Consider the following 12,085-nt stretch of genomic DNA (forward strand, 5'->3'; position numbering starts at 1 on the left):
ATGGGCAAGCAAGAGGCTATGTATATGCACTATACACTATAAGGGCATAATTTGTGAATAAAGTGTAATAACTTTAATCAATATTATGGCTAAATGTTATTTAAAAGATTAATAAATACAATATTTGGTTAAGCTTATAAATTTTATCATTCGTTTTTTTAATAAATAAAAAAAAATAAATGATTAGCTATAGTCCTTGATTTATCTTTGTTGGTTATATGGCTTAAATCCATGCTATTCTACAAATTTCTATTTTCAGAAATAATGTAATCCAATATATTTAATTAATATCGTATCATATCCATATTATATTTAGAGTAATTTATATTTTATCTACAGTTACTTTTTTTGTCTTTTTTTTTAATTTTATTTTATTAGAAAAAGAAAGTCACAAAAATATATTAAATTGTATGAAACGTAGAACAACTATTTACATCGTAAACATTAATCATGCAACATTAAAACTTCTTTCGAAAAGCTGCTGTTATTTTTAAAACGTATTTTATCAAAAATTATTAAAATAAAATATTTCTCTAAATCCATTTGGGACAAAAATTATGATAATCTATATCGTTAAGTAAATAAGAATATATTTTGAATATATATCAGGTTAACAAGAATTTATAAAAACACGGTATTTATTGTAGGACAGACATAATTTTAATAAGTGAAAGTAATAAATATGGAATCGTTAAATTTTATAAGTAATGAAATAAAAGCAATATTATTTATTACTTACTTATTGCTGGGAATTCTTTCAATACACATAATAATTGAAAAAATGGCGTCTGCTAGAGATTCGTCTTTCCGAATATGTATCGCATGCGCGATCATTCTTTATCCTAAATTGTAAAATATTAATAATACAAGGTATTTCGTAATGTGGCTTTATAAACAGACACTATTTATATGTAATAAAAGTTAATTTTAAATAATAATAGGGATAAAATCTTATTTTAAACATTTGAAAAATCTAACGAATGTAATGTAATAATTTACAGTAAATATTTTGCAACGATATTAAAATTACGCAATTGACATTTAATTATTTTAAATAATATACATATAGTTTTAAACGCTCCTTTGTTTATTTTTATATTTAAATAACGCAATTTGCTGTCTGTTCTTATAAAATAAAAATTACATAACTCTTATCTTCACCGTATTTCAGATAATCCAATTCACTAAAAGAATATTTTTTAACAACATTTTTTTACTTTGTAATTTTTAACTAAATATAATATTATAAATTATGTGCTTTAAAAATAAGTCTCTCTCTCTCGCACTCTCTTTCTTTAACATTCTTTAACACTCTCATTCTCTAACATAATAATAAGTATGTTATTATTATTTTATTCATTTGTGTAGAGACTTATTGAATTAATCATTTATCAATGGAGAATTATTGCAGAAAAAATTTTGAAAATATGAGCGTTTAATTATGAAATGCAAAAAGTATTGATTGCTTATAACAATCACGTGCATATGTAGAATTTCATTATTTATTTACTGACAGCGTTATTAATATTATAAATACTATTTAAATATTTGAATGAGTTGGCCACGAATATTGAATGAAGATCTATTTATTTATATCTATTACATCTATATGTATTTTCCAACAAATGTATTTTCTACTATTAGTTTTGTATTTGTAGTAAATCGTTGTTCCATAAAATGACCATAAAATGATATTTCTCCCGATTTCAAGTGTTTCCATGTACATCAGCCGGTTGAAATAATATGTCGCATTTAATGATAACAGATCGATAAATATCATTCTAATTATATGGAGGTCAATGCATTCAGTATTTTATAAATTGATAAATATGATCGCCAATTTATCAGCATAGCTAGATAAAAGAATTGTGTTATCATATTTGCATAGATGTTGGTTAAAAGGTCTTAAGACATTTCTTATGAATATTTGCGTAATTATTCTCACGTAATGTTAATCAACATTATCATCCCACATATACTCAAACATCACATCGTTCTATCACAATTGTTTAATTATACATTTTTCGTATATTATGTTAAAATTAAATTAATTACAAAAATAATAATTATTATTGACATTATATTAATATTAAACTATATCACAGGAATTAATTGTGATCTATTGTGTATCTACTGTTATTAAGACAAGGATAACTACAGATAATATATAGCTTTTATAATTAATTATATTATAAATTGAATATTGATCACTTAAATTAATACTAAATTATATTATATCATTTGAAGGCATTAGTTTGATGGCTCTAATATTTGTTACTCGGCAATATCTTAATGATGTACAAATATCATATTAGTATTTATATTTTCTTTTTAATTTATTATACATTTTTAATTATATTTTTCGACTTATATATAATCAATTTATAAATGCATGCGGCACTCACCAAATACTGATTATTCAAATTCAAATTCTCTTCTATTTAGCTTGGAAGTTTAATGAATAAAGACTCTTTATTTCATTATTGTAAAATAATTTTAAATCAAAATATAAATATATCATATTTAATAATAATAGTAAAAAGATCTTTTAAATTGATAAATTATAAAATAATATAATACAATAAATTACAAAAAAAGATATATATATATATATATATACATATATATATATATATGTAGTATTTACGAATTAATAAACGAATAAATAAAAGATATATTAAAAATATAAGAATATCCTATACAAACATATTATTAATCAAGACATTTCTAACTGCTGGCCATGATTTTCTAATACATTGATAGAACAAAAGGATAAATAAATCTTTAATTTATAGATAGATGCTTATAAAATAATATGACTAGATAATTAAATATATTTAATGTTATAAATAATAGTATTATAACTTATAATATAATTTAAATTAGTTTAATGATGGCTTTAAACGAATATAGAACTTTAAGAAGTAAAATCATGAAAAAATTGAATGTGTGTTATAAATAATATAAATAATTATTTATTTGTTAATTTCTATTATAAGCTTTACATTGATTAATGTTCACATTTTTAATTTTTTTGCTTAAATGTTTTATTCTTAATACATTTTATAATTTTTTATGTATAATTAACATCTATTTTTATTTGCAAATATATAATGTTACTTGCTTAATTTAATAATTTGATATCACATCTTCGATATAATGTCTATAGTAATTAATTTCAAAATGAAGATTTGTCACGCCGGGATTAAATTCTTTAGCGTATTGAAAAAATGGTTGATAACCCACTCCCATAAGTTCACCATTGTATAAAAGAGGGGAGCCAGCATCACCCTAGAAATTAATTTAATTAGATAATTATTTGCACACATACATATCACGCGCGCACACACACACACACACGAACGCACGCAAACGCACACGCACGCACACGCATATATATATATATATATATATATATGTATACATACAAGAGAGAGAGAGAGAGAGAGAGAGAAATGCGTGTCAAAAATTTGTAATTATTGAAATAATTATTGAATTATTATTATGAATCTACAATGATTTTAAAATTTTATTCAATCTTATTCTATGTCAACAACATATTTCCATATTTTTCATGATCTTTTATTTTGTCTTAAATTTTAAATATTAATTTAAATATTTAATTGGAAAATATATTATATGATATAATAGAAATAAGCTAATTTGAAAACAATTTTAGTTTAAAAAGCGAATAATTTTCGTCTGCTTAGAAAAAAATGCTTACATTACACTCTCCCTTCAGAGAATCTAAATAACATTATTAATCATTATTAATCATTAAAATATATTAATACTTTTGAAAATAAATGAAAACGAATATTGATAAGATATTGGCAATTCTTAAACCCGAAACATTTCAAAATATAAAATATAAAATATTATGATGAAATTCCTAAAGTAAAAATATTCCTTTACATAATCCCATTGTATTCCTATGACAATGATTTTTTACGGATAAGAATATTTGATACTCACATATGTTAAGAATGCATAAGGTTGTGCAACACTGCAAATAATTCGTCTCTGAATAACTGTGTTTAACCTGTCAAGTTCTGACAATCGAAGTTCGCAATTACTGTCGATTAATATTCTTAAATCCATTGCTTCCATTTCATGAGGTATTACGCCACCGGATAACGTGGCCCACGCGACTGCCGTAACTTCCAAGTGCCACGACTTTCGATGCGATACAGATGAAAGAGCCACTGGGACTATGTCGTTGGGGACTTTCTTAGTCAGCTGCAAATAGTAAATGTAGTATTCAAATAATTTTATTTTATTATTATTATCATTCGGATTATTACTTTTTCTTTTCCGAAGAATTTCCGAATTTAATTGCGTGTATGCATTCTGGATAAATTAAATTCGGACATATGAGATATTTTATATGCCCAGTCACGAAAAATACGATGAAAAATACGATCTTTGCGAATCTTTTTAAAAGACTATTATATAATATATAATTAAATATTAAATTAATTAATCAAATGATAAATTAAAATATAATAATCGTTATAATAAATTATAAACGTAAGTAATATGAATTCTACAATAATACTTTGCAGCATTAACGGACATACTACAATTTACAATTTCTATTTCTTCATTAACCACATTAAAGTATTTCCAAATTATCATAAAAATATTTTCTCTGTAAAGTATAAGATTGTCATCAATTAGTACTTTACCCTCAATAAAGTTATGTCATATTTTTGAATTTCAATGTCTTCACCAGTTTGTAAACTCCACTGGTTATACGATTTCCACCATTCTACATAATATTTTATACGGTTCTCCAGATTATTAGCTCCAATAAGTATAACAATATCTTCTGGATCTTTATATTCTGTACAAGTTTCAGAAGTTAAAATATCCTTATTTGTGATGAGAATTCCAGTACAGAAAGGCGACAAACTTTTATTAATACGATTCAATAATATAGATGCGATAAAAGGATATTCACTTTCGTTCACTGCTCGCACATTATCTCCAACTAAGGCCATTACATCGATAAAGTACAATTGATTGTCTAAAAAAGATTATCATTAAATGAAATTAAATCACTACAAAAGTAGGATAAAATTTATAGTATGCGTATGAGAAATACGTATTTTTCGAAAATTATTATTACTCACAAAGTAAGCAAGAAAATCCAAGGAACATACAAGTATTGAGCCACGTACTAAACATCTAAACATTAAAATAAATAAGTCAACGAAACCACAATACAAAATCATAATTGTTACAAATATCAATATATATATATATATATATATTCATTGAAATATCCAATGTGTTCCATAAAATCAAATATTATTGTGTAAAATTTTATTAAATATATTATAATTGCAATTATGCATGTGAACGAGCGTGCAATAGTACTACACAACATTGAAATAAGTTTAAACATTATTTTTAATTGAAAAAACATAATACGATATATATATATAAATATATATCATATTATTATTAAATAGAAGAATGATATTGGACATTTAATGTAAGAATCATTATTTTATTGATGCAATATAACTTAATATTGTACTTTTCAGAAATATTTGAATCTACTTTGATTGATCATAAATGATAAAATACACAGTTATAATTATTTAATTATTTAATATTTATTTTTTACTTTGTTTATATATATATATATATATATATATATATATATATATATCACCTATAATATATGTATCATCCATAATATATAAATTAGAAATGTATTTTTAAATATTGATATATGTTTTATTAAAAATTTTAATTTTACAATTTAACAATTTAAATGATTAAATATTAATAACTTATATTAATAATACGAAAATTTTATTATCAATTTTTTTCATGGAATTAAATTTTTTTCATTAAATACGTTTAAATAGTTCATTTGAATTGTTTCTTACATTAAATAATTTGCATATTACATTATTTTTTAATAAAATAAATAGAACTTATTCAGCTTCGTGAATTTTTTTTTATAAATACACTATGTCTTATCAATTATTTTCTTTTTTTCTTTTTATTCGTATAAAACAAAAAACTTATTTTCAATTGCATTATTTATTTACTCAATATTCAAATGTGGTTTGTCGTGTCTGTTAATAAGTTACAATAGATCGATTGAAAATTACATATAACACGATCCTAATATAATAATATAATATATATTTGATTGATATATCGATTAAAAATAAGTAAGTAATATTTGGTCAAAGTTTTTACAAGTCTTAAGTTGATTGATTTGTAAAATATCTCATAAAATGTCTGTCGAATAAAATTTTTCTATTTTTATATATTAACACAGACTGTTTTAATTAAGTACAAATACAATATAATTACAGCAATTTTTTCATTAGTATCATTTTAATAAATAAGATCGACGATATTGCATTCCAACCATTTTCATTTTATATCTAAATATTTACATTTAGATTTATATTTTTATTTATATTCTATTTATATATAAATAAACATCTCTAAATATCTTAAACGATATTGTACAATACCGTTGAAAGATGTGTATTTGAAAGAAATTGATTAAATTCAATTTTTTGTTTTATATTACAAGCTTATAAGAATTTTATAAGTTAAAAATAATGTTTAGATAGATTTATAATATTTTTCCGACCGCCCTAGCGGATGCTTGGGAAGGGGTTAAGTGGAAGGGCTGTAGAAATACAGTTTGTACTTTTTCGTTAATTATGGTTTATTTACAATTTATGTGATGAAAGGGTATATACTATTCAATCACGACGATGCAGTTGCTTGGAACTAATCGAGTGGTGAATGATTTATCCATACGAGATACTCCTTGATGATGATGCCGTTGTTGATTTTGTCAGGATCAACAACCGAGTGGGCACACTCCTTGTAAAGGGGTACGTTTTACGCTATGTAATGATACCGTTGCTAAACTTGTAAGGATTAGCAATTATATGCACAGACTTTGTTTACTCACAGTGATGCACAGTAGCCTTGATCTGATCCTGTGACGAGTAGTTCACCATCACGAATACTCCTCGTTGATGGTAATTAGTTGTTGCTGATTTTGCAAGGATCGACATTTATTATGCACGTTACATATTTGGGAGCATGTCTTGGGTAGTGTGGCGTTTTCTTAATATGAATGCGATAGTGTCAACACTTTTTAAATGCAACACAGGAGAATCAGCCCTTCTTCCCTCTATCTTGGTCTTAATTAACGCTTGATCACTAATATGTCACCATTAAGTAAGAGTCTCTTTCTTCATTGGCGTCTCCACTCAGATAGCGCCTGTGTCTGTGTTGTCCCCGCGAATAAAGCCACTGACCACGGATTTCCATTTAGGGAACGCCTCTGTCTTTGGGGTCTCAAATCAGATCGCCTCTATGCTGTACGTCTCTACTTAGAGCGTCTCTATCCTTGGCGTCTCTACTTAGAAAGCCTCTATCTTCGGCGTCTTGTCTTCGCTTAGAGAGCGTCTCTCTGTGATGATCGTGCATTTTAGATTTTTTCAGAGGTCCAACGACCGTTGGACCTTTCCGCCAGATGTTTAACGACTTGGATTTTTTTCCCAAATGTCTGACACTCCCGAGAACTTCTCGTAATTTCGATAACTTATCCTTAATTACATATCGTCAACAATTTATTTGAATACCATAAACTTAACAGTATATAATACATAAAAGAACAACAAATTTTTTGTAACAATGATCTATTTTAATGAAATATTTCTAATTCATTATCAAGCTTCGGTAAAATTTATTCTGAAAAGGCTTACACATAATATTTAATATATTTAACAGACATAATTAGTCTGTGTTAAGAATTATTTATGTTAAACACTCGATTATTATTTATAATGCAACCTAACGATCAGTTTAATTTATAAGAATGTATGCCACTTTCATACAATGTAATTCATTATTTTAGTTTTGTAATTGTAAAAGATGTATATAAGTGATTATTATATACTAGTTCAATGTTACATTTCTAATGATAAATAATGAATACAGTTCAATTAGTCCAACATTCTTGAAAATATTTCTGATACTGTGACTCGATGACTTTTGAGGTAATCTTCTAAGTGAAAATAATGTTGCTTAAATAGTTAGCAGTTACAAAAATAGATAATATTTTTAAAGCTAAAACCGCAACGACTGTCATTTCGGGAAAACGTTGGAGGTTTGTAAAAACAAGTGCACAATCGTAACTATTGTTTTAAGCACCATAATCGCCTCCATATTGCCAGCTAACAAAGCTGTCGTGTGGATATTTAAGGCAAGCCCACCACAAGATAGTCGCTAGTCAATCAAGAACGAGTCACTTGGACTACCACAAACACTCTCAGCAGAGCAACTATGGAAGCTTCCATTAACAGTTTCATATTAAGTAGAATTTCATATGCAGTGCCCGGAGCACGAAGCTGTTGCAAGCCTTTCTCATACTCGGTGCTATCGCACACTCTCTCAGGGCTCTCTCATACTCTGTGTCAACGGTGCTCTCTCAAGTGGTCGCTTCCACAACTCATAGCAAGCAATACCATTCGACGTCACATCAAGATATCGAACCATTTTCTCACCCTTCCATACCACAAGATATCTTGGAAGAGTCCTGCAAACAAGTTACGACCACGTAGCACGTATACACGAAGAAGTGTTAAGAGACTTACGACCTGTCACTACCAAGCGTACTGCAACAAGAAGATCTGGAGATTTATGACCTCCTACCTCTACACGTAGTGCATACTGACATGATGTGGCAACAACCAAGAAACTGTAACATCTTAGCGATTCTCATTATCAACGTATAATCATTATATTGTAGTTGTAAAGTAAACGAAATAACAAGCACGAAATGCAGATGTTTTATATAGTGAATTGAAGCGGTACCCCTTACACTTATCCACACTTTTCTCCCACCAGGAGACTGATGGCTATAGTCTAATTCTAAACATTTTGGTTTTTACTAAACAGTTTTTATCATAAGGACACACGCCAACTGTGTCACAACGCACTAACGAATCTCCTCACTACTTTAACTATTCTATTGTTGTTCTCCTCTTATACTACGTTACTATTAAGAAAATGCGAAACCACGAGAATAAGGAAACAAAGGAAAGTACAAATCCCGAAGTGCCTATTACACTAGAAAGAGCTGAACGCATAACCCGAAGCGTCGCTACACAGCGATTACCCGCTGAGCTTTTAAAGCTGAAAATCAATGGATCGTATTATATTATTAAAGAAGCTAACTAAACAGCTCCCTTTATTTCATTTGGACACGTCCATTAAAGAAGTCTTAGGTGTGAAAGAACAAGTTAAAGAGTTACACAAGGCCTTGAACAAGGAACATACTTAACTAGAGTTAATATGGCCAACAGCGTTAAAATATCATGAATATTTTCTGAAGAACGTGTAAGGTGAAGAACTCGACCAATACTCAACGGTACAATCACACTCGTCGACAAACTACATCGCGGGCTAAATGAGTCAACAAAACTAATCACAAGGTCGGATGATGCATCGTCAACGATGGAGCAATCAAGGAAAGTGGCCCGTCTCCCAGACGTTCCAATTGCCAAATTATCAGGCAATTACTTAACATCGCACTTGTTCCGAGATTTGTTTTTCAATGAATAATCATGGATAGCAAAGGACTCAGTGAGGTGCAAAAATTGCATTACTTCCGAGCATCACTGGAAAACTCGGCAACCAAGGTGATCTGGGGGTTTTCCATTACAAAATGACACTCTTGCACTGGCATGGGAGAATCTAACAGAGCGATATGAGAACTCCCTACTATAAACCCATCACGTCTCAACCAACTCCTCTTCAACTCATCAATAGTGAAAGATGTGGCAGGGTTGATAATAGGGGATCTAATTAGTGATACAAATGACTTGGTAAAAAATTAAAAAATTTACGCTCGTTAGACATCGAAACTGACACATGACACTGCATAACCATTTACCAAGTCGTACAAAGACTCATCCAGTACACAAGAGAGCAGCGGGAAAGCTCACTAAACGACTCAAGCACGTACCCCAAGTTTGAGCAACTCAAAACGTTCTCGTAGTGTCTCGAGTAGAAGAGCCACGGAAAACATCAATCCATGGCTTCTAGATGCCCAGGCCTATCTCATTTACGGAACAAGAGGTCGGTGAAAGTTTATCAAACGTCAGTAAGGACTGAATTTAAGGGTCCACAAGAAGGCCCCAAGAATATCAAGATGTGCGACTGCTGCTGAGAGGAACATTTTGTGGATGTACAAAATTGTACGAAGTGTACCAAACGGCATCACACACTGTTACATGAAGAACAATTCAAGATATCAACTTAGCGGTTGCAAGTTAATTATCAGCATAGAACGTCACGCGTTCAATTTCGTGTGCCCATTGGAACAAGATGACTGGCAGTGAAAAGGTGTTGGAAGAAGAAATCAACGGCGTAGTGATAAACTATAATTCAGTTCGAGAAATATTCAAGTGAGATGGCAGCAGCATTTCACGTCCATAAGGTAGGTATAAGGACTGACACTGACGCCCACGTATAGTGTCGAAGTTGCACAAAGTGCAACAACCAAGAAACTGCAACATCTTAGCGATTCTCATTATCAACGTATGATAATTATATTGTAGTTGTAAAATAAACGAAATAACGAAATAAACATTAAAAGCAGATGTGTTAACTACTGAATTGAAGCGGTACCCCTTACACTTATTCACACTTTTCTCCCACCAGGAGACTAGTGGCCATAGTCTAATTCTAAACAGAAAACATAGAATCTGTTAGTGAACAATACTTATCTATAGACTGTAAATATAGTAATGAATTATTGCTATTATTACAATTATATTGTATAATAATTTTATATAAAATATAAAACACATGTTGTTATTATATGAAAAATATAATAAAAGAAAACATATATTATTTTTGATTATGTACATTTTATTGGTTTTTCCGAGATATTTATTAGATTATTAATATTTATTAAGATAATTAATTTTAATTGTTAACATTAAAATGACATATACCTTGAAGTCTTCTATATTACTTGGTTCGTGATAAAATCGTCTTTAGAGATTACAATTAAAATTAATCATAAAAATTTTCTAAAATTGGTGCACAGTGTCTTCTACAATAAATGTAATTTACTTATATTCCTTAGATTATAATGATAATATATTTAATTATCGCATTAAATAGCATAAAATATATTTCATTTTGCTTCACATTTTATTTATTTTGCTTAATTAATGAAAAGTCAATCGCCACACTTAATTTGTGCGGAACAATGTGTTAGTTTCTTGTGTACACATGAACATCTGCAATGCACATTTCTGATATTTAAGCAGCTTTGATTGTGAATAAAAGGAAATTTTTATATATTGCTGATATTTTTTCTTATAGATTATTTTCTGAATCATTAATCATATGAATGAGTAATAGTTACAATTTTCAATACAATTTTATACAGAATATCATAATTTAATCTTCTACAGGTGTTCCTTGTTATATTTGAATTCATGGATAAGCTATATCAATCGTTAAATTTGCTTAATAAACACGTGTATTTTTATTGATTTAAAACAATATTGTTATAATATTTCTTGTCTCTGCATTAATATTAATTTAAAAAATAATAAAATATTGTATTTACGTCATTGAACATTTCGCATTTGTAAAGTTTTAATTTATTCTAATAACAACCTCGTCTTCGTGTTATGAAACCTCAATATCCTAAATTTGTACTATCGATTAGTATTATTAGTATTATTAGTAAAATTATTCATCAATTAATTATAAAATAATCAGTATTAATCATAGTATGTGACTAGCCTATAAAATCTATTGGAACAATTCTCTGATAGAGTATCATTTCCAAGTCTTTCACTTACTTAATTTATGTTTAAATATAAAATTTCTAAATCATATTGTTAATATGCTAACTTAAAAAATATTCTAAAGATATATGTTCACACATTTTCAAATAAAATTAATTTAATACAAAATGTTAATATTTTTTGGTAAAGCATAACTAAGAAATAAATATTTAAAATTATAAAGGTACATAGTAAATACAGAGAGACAGAGGGGGGAG

At 27.8% G+C, this 12,085-nt stretch overlaps 2 protein-coding genes across 2 annotated transcripts in view; both read right to left on the reverse strand.

Annotated features, from left to right (window-relative positions):
• The window catches only part of LOC105365156 (caltractin), a 2,232-nt gene extending 914 nt beyond the window's left edge, over positions 1-1,318 (reverse strand). The window contains exons 1-2 of the mRNA XM_011503251.1: positions 1,287-1,318; positions 1,145-1,184 (exon numbers count right to left, since the gene is read on the reverse strand). Coding sequence (XP_011501553.1) covers positions 1,145-1,184; positions 1,287-1,318 — 72 coding nt within the window. The remainder of the gene's footprint in view (positions 1-1,144; positions 1,185-1,286) is intronic.
• A 1,771-nt stretch (positions 1,319-3,089) lies between these two features.
• Positions 3,090-11,131, reverse strand: LOC105365157 (chymotrypsin-2-like). Its single transcript, XM_011503252.1, has 5 exons — positions 11,019-11,131; positions 5,136-5,190; positions 4,689-5,029; positions 3,976-4,239; positions 3,090-3,291 (listed from the first exon to the last, which is right to left on the reverse strand). The coding sequence occupies exons 2-5, from the start codon at positions 5,188-5,190 to the stop codon at positions 3,130-3,132; spliced, it is 822 nt and encodes a 273-aa protein (XP_011501554.1). The 5' UTR covers positions 11,019-11,131; the 3' UTR covers positions 3,090-3,129.
• Positions 11,132-12,085: the final 954 nt, after the last annotated feature.

The sequence above is a fragment of the Ceratosolen solmsi genome, unplaced genomic scaffold (genome assembly GCF_000503995.2).
Source record: "Ceratosolen solmsi marchali unplaced genomic scaffold, CerSol_1.0 scaffold45, whole genome shotgun sequence".
Lineage (NCBI taxonomy): Eukaryota > Metazoa > Arthropoda > Insecta > Hymenoptera > Agaonidae > Ceratosolen > Ceratosolen solmsi.

What these genes read in the sequence shown, in the direction of transcription:
- LOC105365157 (XM_011503252.1), bottom strand. Translation starts at nt 5,190, where the DNA reads ATGTTTAGTACGTGGCTCAATACTTGTATGTTCCTTGGATTTTCTTGC. An exon ending in TGGATTTTCTTGCTTACTTT is followed by an intron (nt 5,030 to 5,135) that starts GTGAGTAATAAT and finishes AATCTTTTTTAG; the next exon opens with ACAATCAATTGTACTTTATC. An exon ending in CTTATGCATTCTTAACATAT is followed by an intron (nt 3,292 to 3,975) that starts GTGAGTATCAAA and finishes ATTAATTTCTAG; the next exon opens with GGTGATGCTGGCTCCCCTCT.